Genomic DNA, 22,812 nt, shown 5'->3' with positions numbered 1-22,812 from the left:
CCTACTGGCTTTGACAGAATATGGAAACTGACTAGGGGCAGTCTCTTCAGGTTATTCTTTGTGACAAAAGATTAGTAAAATGTCATCTCATCTGTTGATTTTTTGGTGGGGGGCACCATTCAGTGCCCAAATAAATCACACTGAGGTTTATTCTTAATTATAAATGCTCAGCCTTAGCTTGGCTTATTTCTTGCCAGCTTTCCAACCTAAATTATCCTGTCTATCTTTTGCTTCTGGGCTTTTCCCATTCTCTTACTTCTGTAAATCTTACTCTTACTCCAGGATGGCCCCTGGAGTCTGTCTCTTTCCTCTCTTGTTCCTTGTCTCTCCCAGATTTCTTCTATTTTTGCTCTCTGCCTGCTAGCTCTTTTTCTCTTTCCTGCCTAGCTATTGGCTGTTCAGCTCTTTATTAGACCATCAGGTGTTTTAAACAGGCAAAGTAACACAGCTTCACAGAGTTAAACAAATGCAACATAAACAGAAGTAACACATCTTAAGATAATAATCCCCCAAACCCATCTACATGTAGATTATACCTATTGATTATCGGTCAACATCCCCCTCAATTATTTCTTGGTGGCTGGGTGGAGGACCTATGAGCCACAGTATAGTGATGGCAATGGACTTGGTGTTGGTTTGAATGTCCCCTGATCCCATGATCTAGGCTATTGCTGTGAGGTTTGAATGAGACTCTCTTGAAAACCAAGTGCAGAGCACTGGGCAATAGGTTCTGTCCTTGATCACATGCTTGGGCAGGAGGGACAGATACCAGTGCATTGTGTGTGAGAATCCTTATCCCCTCACCAAGGACAATACCTTTTCTGTGGCTTTATGGACATGTGAATGTGTCAGCCTTAATATACTTAGGTTGACAATCATACTAATTGGTTAGCAGCCCCATGTGTGGTTACTGATCATCTGGTGTATCTTACAGGCAACATTCACATATTCAAATAGCTAACATGCCGGACAATTAGTATTAAACCTTTTCTATGTACTTGATGGAGCTTCACACATCCACACCTGTTGTGAGATACTGGATTACACAGCATAAAGATATGTCACTGCGATTGGTTTAATAAAAAGATAAATGGCCAATAGCTAGGCAGGAGGTAAAGGCAGGACTTCTGACAGAGAGAGCTCTGGGAAGGAGAAAACGGAAGTCACTATCCAGACACAGAGGAAGCAGGACACGTAGGAAAGGTAAAAGCCATGAGCCACATGGCAGCACATAAATTAATAGAAATGGGTTAATTTAAGTTATAACAGCTAGTTAGAAACAAGCCTAAGCTAAGGCTGAGCTTTCATAATTACTAAGAAGTCTCCATGTCATTATTTGGGAGCTGGCTGGTGGGACCCTCATACAATGCTCAATACCTTTGTTAGCTATATAATATAACAATGATTTTTATATGACCGATTCAAGGTTTGGGGAGGTAGAGTACTCAGCCTGAGGCCACAAGAACTATCTTGAGCCTTGAACACAGGACTATTACTCCTTCAGCCTATGGCATCTGGCCACACCACTGGGTAAGCCACTCTCTCACACAACATGCCACCATTTCCAATCTTCTGAGCTACAGACTCAGATTCAGTTAATGTGTTCTCCCCAGAAAAGGCAAAAGGCAAAAGGCAAAAAAAAAAAAAGAAAGAAAGAAAGAAAGAAAGAAAGAAAGAAAGAAAGAAAGAAAGAAAGAAAAAGGAATCAACAGTGATAACAGAGTATGCTAACCCATCAGTGTGAGGAAGAAAGTACTGAGAGGGCATTTGTATACGCCTTTATTTGTGACTGTTAGAAATGCTGAGAACAATTAACTGCTACACATCCTGCTTCAGGGTCCAACGCTCTCTCCTGTGCCATGGGTCCTTGTGCTCACACCTACTGCCTCACTGCGCTGAGGGCAGTGTTGAAAGTTCTGAAGGCCCGGTGAGTCCCCTGCACAGCCAGCAGGAGTGACCCAGCTTCGACTTCATGGCCGGCCTCCTGCAGGTGTCTAGCCAGTTCCTCTGCATCCCAGAGTCCTTGCTGGTTGGTGGCCACAAGGTGACCAACAATATGTGGATAGAAGGGTGTGGAGACACATTTCACCAACAGCCTGGCATCCACGAGCAGGGCAAGCAGCTCCTGGTCACAGTTGGAGTCATCCACCTTCAAGAAATAAGAAAACTGTGAGTGGGCATTTGCATCCTTTTCTCCCATAATTCCCTGTGTTCCCCATGAGGTTGTCAGGGGTAGTCTGCTGGCCTTCAGTAGTATGCACATCTGTCCAGCTGAAGACAACCTACCCCAAACAGTGCAAGGAGGAACTGAGCATCGCAGAGGTCAGAGAGGGACAATGGACAAGGCTTCCTTTCAGCACAAGGAGACAATGTACCAGACCCTTGCTGGAGCCCTGGCCATTCCACCAGGCACACACTGAGCCACACATGGTGTTTAATGTTGCAGAAGCAGCACTTCCAGGAGCCCCTTCCAGTTCAGCCTGGGAAACCTGCACTTTCATGTCTCAGTTCAAACATAAGGGAATTAAGGTGCAAGAAATGTTTGCTTAATATTGTGTAGGTGGTAGAGCCACATCTTGACGTCCAAGTCCGAGCTCAGAACAACCACATTTACCATTCCTTTGTCTTTTCACCTATGCTCTTTAACCCCAATTCTCTCTTAAATGCAGAGCCACATGAAGACAAATCTTTTCAGGGTAAGAAAGCCTTTCTTCCTGCTCTCGTCAGAGTGAGCAGGAACATACTAACAAACAGTGGGCTGAAGCTGTTCTCACTGAAGCCTGTGGAAGACACAGGTCTCCTCTTTCACATCCACACATGGTTCTCCACAGCTTGGCCACTTTGTTTAATTTTTTTTTTTTTTTCTGTTTTGGATTATTATTCTGTCTTGCAAGGAATTGAGTCAATATAGACAGTGTATCAGAAATCATCACTGCCATCAGGCATCAGGAGACAGCTGCTTGGCAGGTTCTGTTTGCTGTCCTGGCATGTTTTAACTGGGGGTGTATGGACCTCAAAAATGATGTGGCATTCCAAAGTCAATTAATTAATTAATTAGATCAACGATATCACAAAACCCTACTGAGTATGCTCTTCCTGCCTATTATGAAGAAGAGTAGGTACTAAAGAGGAGGACGGACACTGTCTTCTGGAGCAAAGACTGAAAGCAGGCATCGACAGTGTGTCAGGATCGTTCATAGCCCAACATAAATATCAGCTCCAGGGCCACTTTCTTGTGACCTTTTCTGAAGCTGTTAGCCAGGCTCATTGCTCCTTCCTCCAAACTCCCTGTACACCTGATACACACCTCCCCATGCTATGCTATGGTGACCTGTCTGCTTCCCCTACTGAAGGGGATGGGAAGGATGGAGGGCACAAGGGTTTAATAGGTTTTCTATTTCACTACCCAGTGAAGTTCACATTGGTTAAATGGCCAAATGAGCTGACTTCAGTAAACGGTTGTGACAGCTTTATAAACTGTCTAAGTATGTGATAAAGATCTTATCTTGGCAGCAAATCGATCCCTAGGGCACTGGATGCTGCTATCCATGCATCTCCATATCCTCAGGGCTCTTTCTCTGGCTTCTCATTTCACACACTTGTTTTGAGGCAGAGTCTCACATGGAGCTCAAGCTGGCCTAAAGCTGGACTCGTAGCCACCTTCTTATCTCAGCCTCTGGAGCGCTGGGGTTACAGGTACAAACTACCACATCTGGCTTGTGCTTCCCAAATTCTTACACAAACACCTTTGACCTAGGAAAATATTTAATGGTTTCTATACCCCGCCCCACCCTGCCCAAGCCCAACCCTGCTTTTCACACTTGTCAAGCAAGAATCTTAATCCCATGGAGCTCGTGCATGCACCTCCCACCATATGCACATCTCCAGAGAAACGTTCTCTGCTCCCACAGGACTCTGCTATGGTTGTGGCGTCCTGATGGAATAGATGAACATTGTGTGGGCGCTTCGCGATAAGTCTGTGTTAGCAGCTCAGCTCTGAGTTTGTATGTTCTGGGTTTCCTTCTGTTCCAGTGGAAGGAAGAGAGAATTCCCCTGCTAAAGCTGGTCCTTCTGAGCTGCTCGTGGACCTGATACCCATCACACTTACTTCTTTCTGGTAAGTGGAACCCAGCCTTCCTGGGAGCTGCCCACAGCCTGGTAGGGAGAGAACAGGAGGAGGAGAGGCCTACTCAAGGACAGTGTTCCTCACTAAGACGCCCCCACGAAAAGACAGAGCCAAGACCAAGAGTCATGGGCAGAGAGTGGGGAAAGGCTTGGGGGCTTCTGCTCTTGCCTCTCTGGGTAGAAGCACAGAATGGCTTCAAAATTGTGATTTGCAAGGAAAACACTGTACAGACAATTATTCTGTACACATCTGGAACAAAACACAGAATGAAAAAGTAAACAAACAAACAAACAAAAGCTGAGCATTTTGGCTTGAGTCTGCAATTCCAGCTCTTGGGAGACAGAAACATGAGACGCTCAAGGCCAGCCTGGGTTACATAGTGTGCTCAGGGCCATATTGAAAAGCAGAAAAGGGGGAGGGGTGGTGAGATGGCTCAGGGGTGATGGCTTGCTTCCCAAACCTGATGACCTCGGTTCCATGCCTGGTGGCTTCCCAAAAGTTGTGCTGTGACCTCCACACTGTGCTCTGGAGTGTATGTACCCTCACACACACTTACAGTAAAGAGTAATGACAGATAGCTTTTGTCTGGTCCATTCTAACTACTTCAAAGAGAAGTGTGCCGGCCAGAAAGGGAACGAGCAGCCATAGCCTTAGGTCGGCGCCTCTCCACACGCCTGGTTGTCTTTTATCAGCGCATCCCAGCCAGACTCTTTACTCCACACTGCCCACGATACTCTAGGCACTAACCACATTGTGTTCACTTGTTAGGCCTCAGAAAGCTTTTGTCTCAAATTCTAACAAGCTTTGAATGATCTGGTGCTGCCTACTACAGACAGCAGATTCTGCTTCTCTACCTTATGTATCCCAACCACTTCTTATCCTTGAAATTAGAAAACAAAAGGAAACAAAAACACTCTGGAAAAGAAATCAGTCCTCCAGGATCACAGGAGAGCAAGACTGTGCCCACACTCCCTTCCAGGAGCTGTGAACTGACAGTCTTTTCACAAGGGACCATGGGACATTAGTCTTCTCAATAATACTATGAGTTCTAAGAATGGTTTTATGGTTTCCATATTTTTATTTCCAAAATTTTTAATGGCTGCAAAATAGACTATTGAAAAGATGTCACCACTATTTAATTCTGCTGTAAATTTTCAGCTGTTTTAAACACAGATTATTGAAAGTACAATGGGTACTTTTCATGCACATATTTCTTCTTTATTTATTTTTCCCATACTATAAATCTCTAGGAGAAATAGTATTGAGGTGAACTGTGTTGTGCCCTTTTTCCGCATTCTAAAACTGCACAGGTGCCCAGTCTCTACCGCAGGACTGCAGGCAGTGAGCAGGTTTAGTTGGAGACTGGGCCTCCCAAGGGGTGATAAAGGCGAAGGGTGAGCGGAAGGCACCATGGTGGGCTTTACTCCTCTTCAACTAGGAGTTGAAGAGCCAATGCTGAGGACACACACACACACACACACACACAAGCTGGGAGTGACATGTCCAACAACAGCCACCTCCCGACAAAGAGAGAGGCCTCAGAGGAAAACCAGCTGGCCATCATCCTGACTTCAGACTGCTCATCTCCAGAACTGTAAGAAAAGCAGGCTCTGCTATTGAGGTCGTCCAGCCTGGGGAACTGTATGTGATGCCTGGACCCTTTTCTGTTATGGATATGTGCCTAACCTATCTAAAGTATGTAAGTGGGACAAACGGCCAGGTCACAGGAGAGGTGGTATCATGCGGGTGTGTTAGCAGTTGGCATGAAATAAAACAATGTGTTAACTCAGGAGCTAGGCAATGGTACTCACAGCTGCTTTATTCTGGATTCAAGTGTTTACAGAATTGAATTCCCCCCACGTACTTCCTATCACCATTTGTTGCTGTTGCTGATGGAGAACTGGGAGGTCTTTGTCTCTCTCGACCCTGGCTTCACTATAATGGACACTTTGTCTTACTGTTTGTAATTCTGCATTTGTTATATTTTGATACAGAGATAGAGATTTTATATTTTGTATTGTTGGGAAATCAGTTATTGTCTTATAATTTCTTTAGCTGCTTTAAAATTTAAGTTTTAAGTTCTCAAGGAAGTGTTTGTATACAATTTTCTGACTTTTAAAATAGGTTTAGTATGAGTCCTAAGTTCTCTAGGAATTGACTTCGTCTTTGGTACAGAGCCTCAGAAAATCATATATCCTTCCTCGTGGCTTAACTGGCATAGTAAGGGCTCAAAGGGAAAAATACAGTCCATTGTTCTGGGTCTCAGTTTGGCTGTGATATAAGCATGCAAAAGTCTGGAAGGGTTAGTTGATTTCCCACTAAACAAATGACTTAAGAGTAGAGACAGTCCTTTGAGTTAGAGATCATTTCTAGCCCTGGGTCCATTACTAAACATCTACAAGGCCTTACAAAAGCAATCTCTCTGAACACCACTTTCCTATGAGAAAGGCACTGTGTCCAGGCCTGACAGGAACACAAGCTCCCATGTGCTTTGCACAGGGCCTGGTGTGCAGTTCAGCTGCAGCTATTAGAGCAGACAAATGGGAATGAGGAATTTTCTAGAAGGGGAAAGACTCATCTCTCTTCTGTGTGTTCATGTTGGTGGTCGGTTTTTGAGGCTAAATAAAACTCTGCAGATCTTGGGGAAGAAATGTATAGATGTAGATGCAGAGTACTGCTGTCTTCTAACCATTAAAGTTATCTCTAGTTCCTTTCTCAACAATACCTAACGAGCCTTCTCTGAAGGAAAGCCTTGATTTTTTGGATCTCCATCAAGGCAAGAGTAGTTGCAGCAAGGAGGTAAGCTGTACTCCAGCAGCAGCATCTGTCTGCACAGGGCTTCATCTCGGTGGCTCTGAAGATCATTACTTTAGGGAGGACATTTACCTCTTTCTCACATAACACTCATACTTCATAAGTTATGAAAATATTAACCTACAATTGCAGAGAGAGAAAAGAGCAAGACAAGTGTATACTTCAAATGAAAATGCATGCAGGATGATGTCGGATCCTGTATTTGAACATGGCATTCCGACTCCACTTCCTCAGCAGACCAAGAGTTCTCCCTCCGGCAGAACATCTAACACACTCTGGCCAAGAAATCTGGTTTATGGTCTAGCAACCCGGGGAGAGGACCTTTGAAAACTCCAGCCTGGTCGTGGCTGTGAACAGAGTCGGGCGCCAGACTTTGGGCCCCAATTCACTGCTGTTCCTGACTCATTCTGTCCCAGAGACACCTCATTTAAAGAGTGATGATGTCTCATTTCATCTTTACATATGTCCTGCAAATAAATGTCTTCACTCTTTACACAGCATCGGGCTGAGCACATAGGCGTGCAGTACTCCTGTCTACAACATAGGTCAACTAAACACTAGTGCTGCCCAAGACTGGCTGCTCAGAAGTCAAATAGGTTCAAACAGGAGGGAACCAGCTTTCCGGCACAGGAGGCCACAGCCAGGCCCTGTGAGATGCTGCTGCTGCAGACGCTATCATCAAGACAGCCGCACAGCTGAAAAGGATGACTGTGAGAAAGGAACAGTGCTGGGACTTCTGTGTTGACGCGGGAGTCCACATGTCCACATTTCTGAGCAAAGATGGCCCCACCGCAGAGCTGGAAGAAAGTGCTCCCTCGGTCACTGGCATCACTGGACCACTCAACTAAACTGTTCTGAAAACACTTTGAGAAGAAAAACCTAAACCCAAACCCAAACCCAAAAATCTGACGTTAGGGTCAGCCCCAAAGAGGGGCTCTGCAGACGCAGAGCAGGTCATGAAGCCCTCACCCTGTACCTGCTATGGCAATACAGCAGAACAGGAAGGGAAGTGTGCGAGCCTGAGGTGGGGCTGCAGGAGGCAATGGCAGAGCATGAAAAGGACTCCTCCTAGGGAGAAACTGAGGCATTAGAGGGGACAAAGAGAGGTGGGATCCTTGGTCTGAATGGAGCTCACGACCCACAAAGGCTCTTCTGAGCACTTTAAAGGTCCTCCCTAGAGCTCAGACACTTGTCTCAGGACAGGGGCCTCGATGCTGAGATGAAAGCGTCACACTGGCTAGGCCTGGGAAGGACTGCCATGGGAAGAGGGTCCCACTCACTCTGAATCACGGAGTCACTCCCCAGGGCAGGACTAAGGTCCATGTGCACATGATAAAGGGTGTAAGCCTTGTTTAGGGGGCTCCCAATGGCGCAGTGCCCTGCGGTAGGGAATTGGTCCATCCCTTGCAGTGAATGCGAGGCTTACAAACCAAGCCCAGCTGGGTGACTCAGGGGCAGCTCTGCTCTCCTCTTTTTCAGTGCTGACATGTGTACACATCAGGGCCAATCCACAATCTCGTTTCTTTGGAGGTAACTTACATGGCAGAATGACTTAGCATGACTTTCAACGCTAGGTCTGGCCGCTCACTGGCTGTGTGACTCAGTGTCTCACCTGTGAAAGCGGAACAACACTTCCCAGACCGTTAAGTGGTGAAGCGCTGTGGAGGAGATGGGGAATGTTCTTATTGTCACATCTGCAGCAAGTGGGACCTGAGGGACATAGTCGCCCTTAAGGGAGGGAGGCCCTCGGTACGGTCAGAAATACTGCTTTACACTAGGGGTCTGGGAGGTGGTCTGGGAAACAGAGGGACACCAGAGGAGGTCACAGTGAGGGGCAGGAGCCACCAGGCATCTGGAATAGTAAACAGAGAAGATTTCAGTCCACAAGACTAGTAAAATACGTCTGCTAACTTTGCTGAAATGTGTTTGCAGATTCTGACCTGAATAGAGAGAACCTAGAAATCAACTTCAAGCATGGCAAGCAACAGCCTTCTTGGCCAGTGCTGTACTGTGAGCAAGCTCTCATACCACCAAGACTGACGGAGAAGTCACCCAGCAGACTATCACAAAAGGCTTTGGCTAGTCATTGACAATACCATGTCAGGAAAGATTGTTTCCCACCCAGGAGCGAGCCTTCTGCCTATCTGTATAAGGTCTCACGCAAAAGACTAGAGGTATGCCATTCCAGCAGCGCTTAGAGGGAGAAGGGGGTCCTGCCATTGAAGGGAAAGCTGCAGCCAGCTCCGCAGCAGCACTTAAGCGCCTTCCCTGTAACTGCAAGGAGCTGTAAAGCTGTCAGCATCTGATAATGAACAGCGAAATAATACACGCTACCAGCAAACAAGTGCGGGCATTTCTCCTTTCAGATCTGTGCACCGTGTGGACCAATTGCTGTCAGAGGATCCCTTTGCCAGATGTTATTTTTTTAATGCCAACACGAACTACGATCAACAACCAATAAGGGGAAAACTAAAGATATTGATGAACCTTAGCCCCTACTGTGGGCAGCCTGTGTGTCAAGGAAAGAACCACAAAAAGCAGCACAGGCTTTCTCGTTCTCACTCAGCAACCAGGGATGATTTACAAACAGCTGGCCAGCAGCACACAGCCCGGCCTGCTGACACCCTTCTCTGGGGGATGTATGAGCTGACCCTTCCCCGGTGTTAGAGAACAATGACAGACTATAGTAATTACACATTCATTTATCCAGACCTCTTGAAACAACAAAATCACAGAGATGAAGACCAGACTATGTTGCCAAGGTTTCTGAGGCTTCAGAGGACAGAATGAAGACCTGTGTCACCAGGACACCATGATTCATGACTGCAGTTCTCACAGGAGATCCACCTGCCACAGTGTCACAGAACCAGACATACACAAGGGGGGAATACTGGTGAACTATGAAAAAGGTCAATAGGCCATGGCAATGCTTACAATCTCGGTCATGATTACCGTAGTTACACCAGATTTTACCTTGGGAAAGATGGGTAACGAGCACCAGAGACCTTACTGTTCATTTCCTACAACTGAACCTAAAAAAAATCTTTAACAATTCAAAGTGAGAGAGTCTATTAGATTTTAGCTTTTCAGAGCAGGTAACATGTCTAAGGATGCAGGCTGTCCTAATAGACACTCACCTTAAGGTAGACTCTCGTCCCTGGATTTCTAAACGTGAGTGTCTCCACATAGTGAGTGAGTGAGACACGTAAGCAGTTTAGACTTGCGGCTTTTCGTTTCAAGCCTGAGGGCACAGCTGGCTGGTCCTGGCTTCACGGCCCCAGGCCGGCTGCCCACAGTGCCCAGAGCAGTCTTCAGTTTAGAGTCTTAGCGTGAGGCAGCAATGCACAAGCTCCGAGGACCTTCTCACGGAGGCCCACTAGTGGCATTTAGTTCTCATTTACTTTCCCACTCGGACAGTGGGGTGCTGAAGGACTTAGTAGTTTGGGGTCCCTGCTCTAGTCACAGTTCTGACAAATGCATCTGAGAGGAAGAATTTTTACAATGAGAGATGGGGTTCTAACCAGGAGTGTAACAGGAGAAGGGTGAAGATGGAGAGGCCAGGATAATCCGTCACTGTCTTATTCTCTGAGAGATCTTAGAGAGAATACCTCAACAGGGTCTAGGCTAGTTGAGGGGGAGAACATGTTGGAGAATCACAGTCTGGTTTTGTTCAGATCCATCTCTGTTCTTCATCTCCTGGGTTTACAAGAAAAAACAGGCTAAGAAAAAACTCAACTCTAATTACTAATTCTTTGATTTTTGGTTTTTTGAGACAGGGTTTCTCTGTGTAGTTTTTCATGCCTGTCCTGGATCTCACTCTGTACACCAGGCTGGCCTCAAACTCACAAAGATCCACCTGGCTCTGCCTCCCGGGTGCTGGGATTAAAGGCGTGCGCCACCACCGCCCAGCATAATTCCCAATTCTTATGAAGTTACAAAACCATGAAACATTCCCATCAGTGGGGAGCCAGGGGGCTACCAATAGACCAACCCCTTAAGTACTTCAGTCTGGCATCCCAAAAGGTCCTGCCAGCATCAGTGATAACAGCAATCATTCCAAAGTCTCTGTAGACACGCCTACAGTACTTAAAGAAGACAGCTGACAGAAGGCAATGGATCTCCAAGGACTGTTGCCAAATCCAATTCACGTAACATTCTGAGTTTTGTCATTAACAAAACGTTTATCAATGACATCTTTTCATCTATTTCTTAGCTGTCTTCTGTAGCCAGCACAGATCTCTGTTCTAGAACTGCCCTTCTCTATGGTTCCCAGAAGACACTGTGTTCATAGGGAGCTAGCAAGGAGAGTAAAATCATACAGAGTACACTTGCTTCTGTGTCTGTGTGTACATGTGTGTACATGAATGTGCACACAATACCCACATGAAACAAGGATGTCTGCACAGGAGGGTTTGGGAAGGATCATGCCATATGAATTTGCTACACCACAGCCTGAGGAAACTGTACATCTTAAAAAATGAAGAGATCACTGCTTTTCTCGGACATCACGAGACAAGCAGCCTTGTGGAGAAATCTCTAAACATAACGTAAGCACGTCTGTCTTCAAGCCCAAACCCTGCTTCCGCTGAGGCTCCGGTTCCAGAGGACGGCAGCTCTGGACTTCAGATGGCGGCAGTGTGGCTGCTGGAAAATGCTTCTGTCTGTGAGCATCTACCACGTACAACCTGGGAGATGGAAACCAGCCTCAAGCCGGGGCAAATTTCCCAGACCCAGATCTCAAGTGGAAGGCGCCTGGGCTGCTGGTTCATGCCACTGAGATGCTATTTCTCTGCGGAAATGTTTTGTTCCGTATGTCCGGTTCATGGGGGAGGCTCAGTGACTGCCTATGAGTCCAAGTGCACACTGCCTGGATTGAACAGAGGTGGCTGCCATAGTCAGAGATACTGTCTATGAAGTAGCTGGGGATTAGTCACGGCTCTTGTTAATGAGGATAAATGCACTCCATTCACTTTTGAAACAAGAACAGTAGTGATTCGGTGGGGTGTACCTTAGTGACAGCTGAGATTTGCTCCAGGGCCATGGCCTGCAGTGTCTCATCTCCACTCTCCAAGAGCAGCTTCAGTGACGGCAGCAGGAGGGACTCGTGCAGCAGCAGCAGGCTCAGCTCCTTCACAGCCTAGAATCAGGGAGGAGGTGAGTTCCACTCAGGGAAACAGTGCAAGCCTGTGTTGCATCCTCCGGATGCACCTTTACACGCCTCTGCTACTGTGTGTGTGTGTGTGTGTGGGCTACATATGTGTGGTTATGTCTGTGCATATATGTATGTATGTGTGTATATGTATTTGTGTCTATTTGTGTGGATGTATGTGTGTGTATATGTGTATTTATTTCTTTCTATTTGTATGGCTATATATGTGTGGTTATTTTTGTGCATGTATGTACTTATTGTGTGTGTGTGTGTGTGTGTGTGTGTGTGTGCATATGTGTGAGTAGAGCTACTGGTCATGTCATTCCCCTCCTGGTAAGCTATGGCCATCTTTCCAGGTGTTCAGACATCTGTGCATAATATTGCTTTGAGTGGCAGGGCACATTACGGGGATCTAGTGCTACAACTTATTCTAATTCTCAGAGCCCTGTTTTCCCTATAAGTAAAATGGAGGCAACTGTATTTGTTTTGCAGTTTTTGTTGTGTATCCGATAATTAATATAAATGTACAATGCTAAGCATACAGCAGAGACTTCATAGCAGCTGTTACACACTATTAATAATGCCAACATCTAGTTCTTACCTACTGAGACAAAGGATATCAGCAAAGACTATGTTTTTAAAACATGCTTAAAACTCTAATGTTAAAGGAAATGGAATTCTTGGTATATTTAAGATACTCCATCACCATGAAAACTATCTGTGACTCAAAACAATGAACAAGCCTGGATCTCCACAGGTAGACCTGAATTTTATTCTTAGTTTTTTATTCTACTTGCTGAACCTCTCACCAGATAAAAAGGACTCTGAATAAAGTAACAGAAGACAATCCTTTTCAACAAAGAGGCAGGAAACAAACAACTGTGTTGCCCGCTGAGCTGGTCACCTTTAGTGTCCTGACTGTAGCTATGACACAAAGAACTGAACACCAGACCAAGAAGTAGATGAGTGCAGCCCCATTATATTAAAGCAGAACTGTTTCGGAAGAAGAATGAAGGATCCCAGGCCTGCATGGGGCTGTTGTTCTCTTGGGCTACTCCACACCAGCAGAACAGAGAACACTGAAAACTCAAACACAGGGCATTCGCAGCATCCCTGTCAATCACTCAAGACGAGATGATAATGATGACAGACTGAATGAGACGCTTTCCTAACTGGTGAGCTGCCCAAAGCTGAGCAGTGCATCCCAGGGCTCCTGCTACATGAACTGTCACGCACTGGGGTGGGCTTTTAGGGACGCAGCTGTCCTGGACTCATTTCTGCTTCTGTGAGTGACCCGACCCCCCCTCACTCCTGTAAGCACCCCAATAAAACTCACTGGTTCACAAGTTGGATATCAGCCATCTGCTTACATTGGTCTGTTGCTGGTTCCCTATCTGAGGTAAGCAGACACTGGTTCACATCTCCTCAACAACAGTGACACACAGTGACAGGCACCTCCGACTGGCCCAGCTTAGCCTCCTTTCCACACCCCACTGTACTCTTTATTACGTTCTGTCCTGCATTTCTGCATTCACCTATGTGCTCCCCTTTGGGGGCGAGCCATGCTTCATCTATTCCAAAGTTACATGGTACATACTATTCTTAAAATCTGTAAATAAGTCTCTCTTAGCACTCATGTCTGCTGTTTATTTAATATGCTATCACTAATTGACAAAGAGCCTCAGCATTTCATGTCTAGATGCCATTGACTGTAGCTTTAAATGACAATTTTATGAAATAACAGATACCATCTGAGGAGACAAGTAATAGCTGGTGTCTTAATTTGCTTCCCACTGCTGTGATAAAACCATAACCAAGGGCAAACTTGGGGAGTAAAGAGTTGATTTCATTTTAAAGCTTACAGTCTATCATAAAGGGAAACCAGAGCAGGAACCTGGAGGCAGGAACTGAAGCAGAGACCACGGAGGAGCGTGGTCCACTGGTTCAGTCAGCCTGCTTTTTTATACCACCCAGGACTCAGGAGTGGCACCTTCCAATCAATCATTAATCAAGAAAATGGAAACACCTACAGACTTGCCTTTATGTCATTTGATGGGGACATTTTCTAAATTAAGGTTCTTCTTCCCAGATGACTCTACCTTGTGATAAAAATCTAAACAGGACATATAGCACATAGCCCAGGCAAGGTCTGTGAGGACAGAGGATGCCAGTTTATGTGATCCACTTAGGAATTTATAGTCTCTTGCTAAGGTATTGGCCAAATACTCAGTCTTTACATGCCGTGTCTTCTCAAGAGCTTGTACTGTGAGAGAAGAGTCAGAGATTTACACAGGGAACTGCAAGAAGGCCAAGCAGCAGAGAGAACCACGAAACCACTGATTTGACACCTCACAGTTCAGACAGTCAGTCAGGACCTAACATGACAAGAAAGGGGATAGATAAATTGGCCCAGGCTCAGGGACAAGCTTTAGCCTGATGTTGCCAGGGAAGTCAGACCAGTCCAGGGACACTCTTCTTGCCTTTATACAACCTGTGTGGACTCAGAGGATCAGTGTCCACAGATGTTTTAGAGCCTCAAGAGGGAATGTGAGCAGGTGTGTATTGCTCACACATGCAGAGGAGCTGACTGCTCCCTCTGTGGTAGGTTCTGATGTGTCACATGGTGAAGGCCATACGGCGCATGTGGATATTCATGGACTCATGTTCTCCAGGGAGCTGCTCAGGTCCGGCTGGGCCTAGGCCTGACTTCTGGCTGCCGAATGTGCCTCCATCTATCACTTCCACTAGAGACTCAGGGGCCTGAAACACCCACTTGCTAAACTTGCTAGGCGTTAGTGCACACCATGCCATTTGTTTTGTTCCAAAAAGCTTAAAGAAGGACATTTTAGCCCTGGAATGAGAGGCAAGGAGGAAGCAGGGAAAAGGGGAAATAGCTTGGATGTCATGGGAGAGTCTAAAGCAAGCGCCTGGCACTGTCAAAGCAGCTCAGTTCTGAGAAAGGATGACTACTCTTGAGGTTCCCAACCTGGGCTTAGCCAGGCTCATCTGGGTGACTTGCTCTCACACAGCAGCCTATAGGCCCTCTGTGGCTCAAACTCCTGCGGGGTCACGTACAAGCAGCAGGAACTTAGAGTTGTAGCTCTATGAACACCATGGTCTTGCTCTATGGTCCTTTTCCCACACATCCTCAGCTCTTGAGGAGACTTCTTACACTGCCAATGGATGCAGGCTGAGAAGCAGCCTCCACAACTTGCAAAACTGTGGGATACACAACTTACGGAAGCAGTGATTTTAATTTGCTGGTAATTTTCCATAAGAAAAACCACCATGGCTGGAAGGAAGCGTCATGGTGGAGAGAAAAACTGTAATTATCATACTTAATAGGTGACGACAAACAGGGACAACGGAAGGGGTGGGGCCACCTCAGTGCCCTGTCACAAATGGGCACGGGTCATTAGCCATGGGCACAATAAAAGTAACTGAGTAGTGGATAATTCCAGCACCAGTGAAGGAAATTATTATGGAGCTCTGAGATTAAGTTGAGCAACTTTGAAATGTGGTAAAATAAATCAAGACATTTTTATTTTGTAATAATTATGTTCTCTCCCTAGTAACACCTCAAATTTTTCATTGAGCACATTTAACAATAAAAATAATGCTTATCATTTACTAATCCCCTGTAATCATGCCATGCAAGGGACAATTTTTATATGCATGCCCAACGTGAGGAAGGAAACTGAGCTTAAGGTGCCAGTGAACTCGCAGTGGCAACAATGCTCCTTCAGTAACTACCTTTCACCCCGGCAAGTGAAACAGAGAGACTGTCACAGCCTACTCAGAAACAGTGACTAATCCACTCCCTTCCCACCTCAAGGAGAACTCTGGATCTGAGAGTGGTGGCGATTAGGAACCCACAGGGAGCAGCAGGCCAGCCCTTAGAGCTAGACATACAGTGGAAGAGAGAGAACTGCCAAAGTCTAAGTAAGAGCTTTCTAATCGCATTCAATTCAATGTCAGAACAGCGACAGTCAATCCTGGCATTTGGTCCCGACTGGACAGCGCTCCATCTCTGCTCATATGAAAGCAAAGGTGTTTGCATACACTTACTTTGGTGCAAATGTTAAACCATGTTGAGCTCACTCGCTGCAGAGTGTTGAATCTTGTCCCCATGATGAGATCACTCTGCCAGGTTCACACTGTGATGCAGCAGCACAGACCATATGCAGACACGCAGCTGATACCAGAGGGCCATGGTACACAGCCCCAAACACACACTGCACTGCACGTTTTAGGTGCTGGCACTTTAAATATTTTATAGAACACCTATATCATTCCAGTAGTTGGAGTTCTTTAAACAAATAAGTCTTTAAAAATTCAATAAAAATACTTGCTTAGTCCCACATTTAGAAAACAATCCATTAAATGTTCATTCATAGCAAGAATGGTTTTCCTGAGTGATCACATTGAGGATTTACAGGAACAGATTTATAATTCTGCTTTCAAGTTTATGTCCTATCTGGTGGAAACTCAAAGTCAATTAATTAGCTTAATGCCATTATCCAAATGCTTAAATTTAAGACACACAATTTGCTCACACAGTACACTGCTGAGTGGACATACAGCAGGCTAGTATGACTAAGAGAATACACAAAATGTTTCTATGCTGTACATATGAGACACACTCCTAGGGCACTTCAACTGTGGAGTCAATAGAAGTGGCTGAGCTTCTGCTGAATGGTGCAGAGAGGAACAGCTGTGGCTACCCACTCTCCTTACAATAACACCATGAAGTATGCAAGGACCAGAGTGGTTGCTTGGTGACTGGGTACAACCAGCCTGGTTCAGACAGGTTAACACCTGAGCTACTGGGTCCCTTTAACTGGGACTGGCCATAAAAAGGCCTCCGGAGGGAGCTGTGCTGGTCTATGCCCTGGAATTTTAAAGTTAATGCTTCAGAGTGCTGGAAGCTAGAGAACACCTTCGGGACATCCTTCAGTCCTGCTCTCTTTCAGTTGATCCTTTACAAACCTTCGGCCTTCACCAGAACTGCTTAAGCTAAGTGTTCTAGGACAGCTACTGCAACTGCCTAGAACAGAGGGCTGTGTGAAGAAAAGGGATGCCCCGGGAAGCCGCTCACCCCCTCCACTCACCTCCACGGGCAGCCTCTGCTTGGTGCTGTACAGAGAGCGGCACATCTTCAGCACCTCATCCCCCAGTTCCCGCTTGTTCTCTGCTGTACATCTGGTCAGCATTGCAGTCGACAGTCTCAGCCATGGATTGCTGGCTACGCTGCTTCTCACAGAGAAATGTGCAAAACATTGGAGGTGATTAACTCTCTTACAACTGTACTGAATTAAAACAACAACAACAAAATCCCACTTATGGAATAAAGTGTTTATGGCAGCTCACACTCTGAGAGTACATATGTGCTCCTTTAGCCTATCCTGCAGAGAAGATGACACGGAGAAGATGTGCGGGCCACTGTGACATGAACACATAGTGGGCAGCACTGGGACATTAGATGTCCTGAGAGCTCAGGCTCTTAAGCCTTATACAGACCCAGTCTCAAATTCTGACCCACGGTCGTACTGCCGACAGCAGAATCTTTATTTCTCACTCTCTGTTCTGGTGGGTTTTCAGTGGTGCCTAAGACCCAGGAAGCTGCACTTAGCAAGCAATTGCAGGTCCCCAGTAGCTTTAGCAAGACCCCAGGAAAGTACTTCACAGAGACAGTGAAGGTCGTACGGTGAGTACTGGTGTGACAGCCAGGCATGGTAGGACATGAGGGACTGGGGGGTCACTAGTTCAAGGCCAGCGTGGGCTATATAACCAGACTCTGTCTTAAATGACAGCAAACCCCAACTAAACAGTTTGGGTGAAATCTCACTGTTTAGAACACAAGTCAGCATGTCACCACTGTCCCAGATGACAGACACTTGAGCCACGCTTCCTCTTCCTTTCTAACGGCATCTGGCTAACCAACAAGCATAAGGTGACATTCTCCACAGTTTGCTTCAGGAGTTCCGAACAGTCCCACCCTAGGGCTCAGGCCAAGAGTCTCTCCCAGATGGTCTTTCCTGATCCTAAACTGTTCCAGGGGAGTCATTTTCTGGGAAGCATCCTTCTTCCCATTCCAAGATACGGAAAGTTTGCTGGCCAAGGGCAGAATCGCTCACTGAGTACTAAAGAAGATCAGTATTGGAGTGAACAGACTTGGTAGGTCCCAGGGCCTCATGCTTTCTACCGATGAAATGCAGCTTCAGACAGTGATGTGTTCAAAGGAAACCTAGCCGCTTCTCCCAAAGGAAAGGGGTGAGTCACATGGCCAACAGCACAAGGATGAGGCAGGTACCCCACCTATCTCTCAGCAGGACAGAGAGGAGAGAACCCAAGCCTACGATGGGGCCAGTCCTGGTGAGAAGTCTGTCTCCTCGCTAGCTATGTGCAACCTGAAATTACTAACTTTTGAGACTCAATTCCTTCATCTACATAATCAGGTAAAACTACCTTTGTGTGTTTGTTGTGTGAATGATTGGTAATGTATGTAAATTGCATGCTCAATATTGTGAGTGTTTAATAAATGGGAATTATTTGTTCCATATGAATTCTCAAGGTTGCATCGTAAGCTTTGTTTAAAAAAAAATCAGGCAAGAAATTTCCTAGTGAAAATACCAGAACAAAATTATTGTGCTCATATCATAAATTAGACATGGTTATGATGTACTGCATGATACTTCTGAAGAAAACAGTGTTTAGGTACAAGGAAAAATAGAAAGATACTCCTATATATCAGAAGCATTTTAGATTGCCTTAGAAGTCCAATAATGATCACTCTCACACATAATATCTTTTTTAATCCACCATTTAGGGTTTTTTTGTTTTGTTTTGTTTTTGTTTTTGTAGTTAGTTACCCATGAAAAATGCAGTCCAAAAAACATGAAAAGGAAAAGCCCATTAAGCAATGGCATAGTGGTCCAGTGTATCCATGCTGTGCATGGTTCCTTCTTCCTGTTAGTCACTTAGTTGCCACCTCTGTTAATAGATTGACTGTCAATAGTATCACAGTGCCCACACTTAACTAATTTATTTATTCAGCGGTAGCTAGTCAAACAGAAAGAGTAGAGACAATGGCGGCTCAGAAACACCAAAGGGAAGCCAGAAAGTGCCTCCTTTAAGTGAAAACTGCAAAGTTATCAATTGCAGGGAAAAAAAACCTTGTGTGTTGACATTGCCAGGAGCTGTGGTAGAAACAAGTCTACCACCTGTGAAACCGTCAGGAAGAAGAAAGATTAACAGTAGTTCTATTGTACCCTGAACCGCAAAATTACAACCACAAGAGACTAAGGAAATGGTTTGGTGGGTAACAGTGCTTGCCCTAAAAACATAAGGTTCTGAAGACATGAGGTCACATCGCCAGTACCCACATAAGAAGCCAGGCATGTGTCCAAAGCCGAGGATTAGGGTTTGGAGAGAGGAGGGCACAGACATGGCTGTGTGTGTCTGTAACCCAGGATTAGGGGCTGGAGAGGAGGGTGCAGACATGGCTGTGTTTGTCTGTAACCCAGGATTAGGGGCTGGAGAGAAGAGGGCACAGACATGGCTGTGTGTGTCTGTAACCCAGGATTAGGGGCTGGAGAGAGGAGGGCACAGACATGGCTGCATGTGTCTGTAACCCAGGATTAGGGGCTGGAGAGAGGAGGGTGCTGACATGGCTGTGTGTGTCTGTAACCCAGGATTAGGGGCTGGAGAGGAGGGTGCAGACATGGCTGTGTGTGTCTGTAACCCAGGATTAGGGGCTGGAGAGAGGAGGGTGCTGAGACCCTGAATGAAGTGGTGCGCTTCAGACTCAGTCTGTCTCGGGCAACAGGGTGTCGAGGGAGCGACCCCTTAGTGTGTGCTCTCGCCTTCATGTTGGTGTGCATACCTACTGACATGAATATAACACACACCCAAACACAACACAACACAACACACATTTATTTTTAAACAAAAATTATCAGGCATAAAATTCATTCCTGGTACTGTAATTTGGTCAAAAGCCCATGCCTGGGGAGGTCACAGAACCCAGAGTATAATTTGCTATTGTTATTTTGCTAAATGACATCCTGTCAAACTGCCTTCTAAACGCACACGTGTGTATTCATTGACCTCAGGTTGCTCTCAGTCTTGGCCACAGGAGTTTCCTGTTGCAGTGGAAAGCAGCCAATGGAGAGAAAACTGACGGGCCAAAGGACTGAGCGTAAGAGACAGTGTGCATACACTTCATGGAACTTTTAAGTTAACCCAGAACTACGAAGGCTCAGAGACTAGTGGGAAAGTGGTAGGGAGGGATCTGAGCCAGAGAGTGGGGAAGAGTGCTGCAAAATGCTGGCTTTGACAAGAATCACAAGCTCAAGCTGGCCAGCACCCCAGGTAGGGCTACAATCTTCAGGTCCCACCACTTACAGAGGAACTATGGATGGTCACTGGAGATGGGTTTTGGTTTTTGTTTTTGTTTTCCAAGGATGCGGCTACCAATAGATTCCCATGCTGCAGCAGAGAGTGCCATATCCATGTACATATGGGCAGCAATATCTTGACTTAGTGGGTTATCAAAAAAGAAAAAGATATGAATTTGGGAATGGGCATATTGGTGTGGTGGCCCATCGAGGCTTCCTAGTGAGACCTTACTCAAGGTCAGAGAATCTGAGCTTGCTTTACCCAGCAGAGTTGGATAATGGGATGATTGGACGAAGAGGTGTGGTTATCAGGTATTTAGAAGGGCCTACACTTGGCTGTATGGTGTGCTTTGATCTTGCAAGGGGGAGTTCTTTTGCCTCTCTCCTTGGCATATTATAAAAAGCCCTTTGGAATAAAGCTCTGGGCAGCTGGGTATTGACCCAGGGCCCTCCTGAAGCTATCCTGTGTCTCTGTCTTTCTCCTCCTTGTCTAGGTCTATCTTTCTACCTAATAGTTCCTCATTCCTCTCTCCTCCACCTAAAAACCCTTCAAAAGGTGGGATCAGGTCAGAGCTGAACTCCCACAGACTCCTACATGTTGGTGGGATATCAGGTGAGATTGAGAGGAAAATGGGGGATAGTTATGATCATTTCACTGTATGCAGGTATGAAATTCTCAAAAAGAAAAGATTTTAAATAAAAATAAAAAGAGAAAAATCACAGCTATAGTTAGTAAGTGCTTAGCTAAGATGGAAAAAAAATATTAAATCTGTGCAGAGAGGTACAGGAAAATGTATGGGGAAATACATGGTAGAGGACAGAGTGTGGCACTATCCACATGTTCAGAAGGACTGTGTGAAACACTAACGTGTGTGTGTGTGTGTGTGTGTGTGTGTGTGTGTGCAAGTACATACAGGCACAGACACACATACTCTTTCTTTCATTGCCTTTGCTGAACACATTATATTTTCAAAACTGACATCCAGACAGAGGATGTTGAATTAGGCTAATTATCTTAATACTTACACACATTCACTTTTCATAGGTGGCCAAGCTTGCAAGAGTAAAATCAAGTGCTGAAATTGGACCTCATCGTGACTAGATTCCAGGAGCTCCGTGAACAGAGAGTAGCGATTTTCTTCATTCTCAATGGCAGCTATGTCTACCTGGAAGAAGCAACATGTAGTTGAAGCTGATGGCAATGTGGAGTTGGTTCACAGAAGACTAAATGTGACTGTCTCAGAAAATATTTGTGATATAGTGAGTGAAAACTAAATACCATCAAAACCCAACCCAGAACAAAACTCTGCTATGGTTTGGACATTGTTTGCCACCTAAAAGTTCTTGGGTGGGGAGGCTGGTCCTTTGAGGTGCTTATTGGTCCCAAGGTTGCTGGCACAATGGCCTTTGGAAGGGACTCTGGGATCCTACTCTTCGCTGGCCTTGCATTAATGGCATGATCTCTCCCGTACCCATCTGCTCCCGTCAAATGTGGCACAGTCAAGAGACCCTGACCAGAGCAAAACCAACGCCAGCAGCATCCCTAGAGTGTCCGTGCCCACAGTGACACAAACCTCTGTTCATTACATCTTCAGCATGCCTCAGGCATGTCACTCCAGTCATGAAGAAACACCCTAATCCACAAACCTTCACAAGTTCAAACGCTTATAATATCATAAACTCTGGAAAGCTACAAGGCTGCAGGGAGGCCCCGACTTTCCTTACCAAAATAAAGTCCAATAGCCTTCTACACACGAGTCACTGGCATTTAACATGTTAAAATACAGATTGCTTCTGCATTTGAAACTAGTATTTCAGCATACTTAATAGTGAATGAATTTTGGAAGTTTAAATTGTCTAAAATTAATTCCCAATGTCCATCAGAAAACTGTTTGCCTCCAGACAGGCCTAAAACGTCCTCTAATTTGAACCAAAGACTACGCACATTCACTTGTCACATGATGCTTCTGCTACAAACTAAACTAAATCAAACCCTGTTTAAGCCCATTCTGTTTCTGCACAACCGAACGGCTTCTCCTCCAATCCTGGCAGTTGCAAATGCATCACATGTGTAGCACCTCTGGAGGAATTGGCGGTCATTTCACACTGAGAAGTGGTTCTAACATCAAAATAAGCCAGCCTGACTCCCCCTGACTAGTTTCTCTTCACACAGGTCCTCAGCATTTGGGTGCACAGACGATCATAGTGGCACATGCATGATGACATGTGTTCACAGGAATTCAGATGGTCACATCTTGAAAGGATAATTGAGAATGGATTTCACTTATATATTTGCTAATCTGCCATGCACTAATGCACGTTTC

The 22,812-nt window shown here is 45.6% G+C and overlaps 1 protein-coding gene across 2 annotated transcripts in view; it reads right to left on the bottom strand.

Moving 5' to 3' along the window:
* Positions 1–1,720: 1,720 nt before the first annotated feature.
* Positions 1,721–22,812, bottom strand: part of Nbas (NBAS subunit of NRZ tethering complex) — a 288,955-nt gene continuing 267,863 nt past the window's right edge. For both annotated transcript variants that reach the window (XM_036170649.1, XM_036170651.1), the window contains exons 50-53: positions 21,515–21,654; positions 17,201–17,342; positions 11,949–12,077; positions 1,721–2,149 (exon numbers count right to left, since the gene is read on the bottom strand). In XM_036170649.1, the coding sequence (XP_036026542.1) occupies positions 1,880–2,149; positions 11,949–12,077; positions 17,201–17,342; positions 21,515–21,654 (681 nt within the window). In that variant the 3' untranslated portion in view covers positions 1,721–1,879. The remainder of the gene's footprint in view (positions 2,150–11,948; positions 12,078–17,200; positions 17,343–21,514; positions 21,655–22,812) is intronic.

This window comes from Onychomys torridus, chromosome 21 (assembly GCF_903995425.1).
Source record: "Onychomys torridus chromosome 21, mOncTor1.1, whole genome shotgun sequence".
NCBI classification, from domain to species: Eukaryota; Metazoa; Chordata; class Mammalia; order Rodentia; family Cricetidae; genus Onychomys; species Onychomys torridus.
This window is presented reverse-complemented; position numbering and strand designations above follow the sequence as displayed.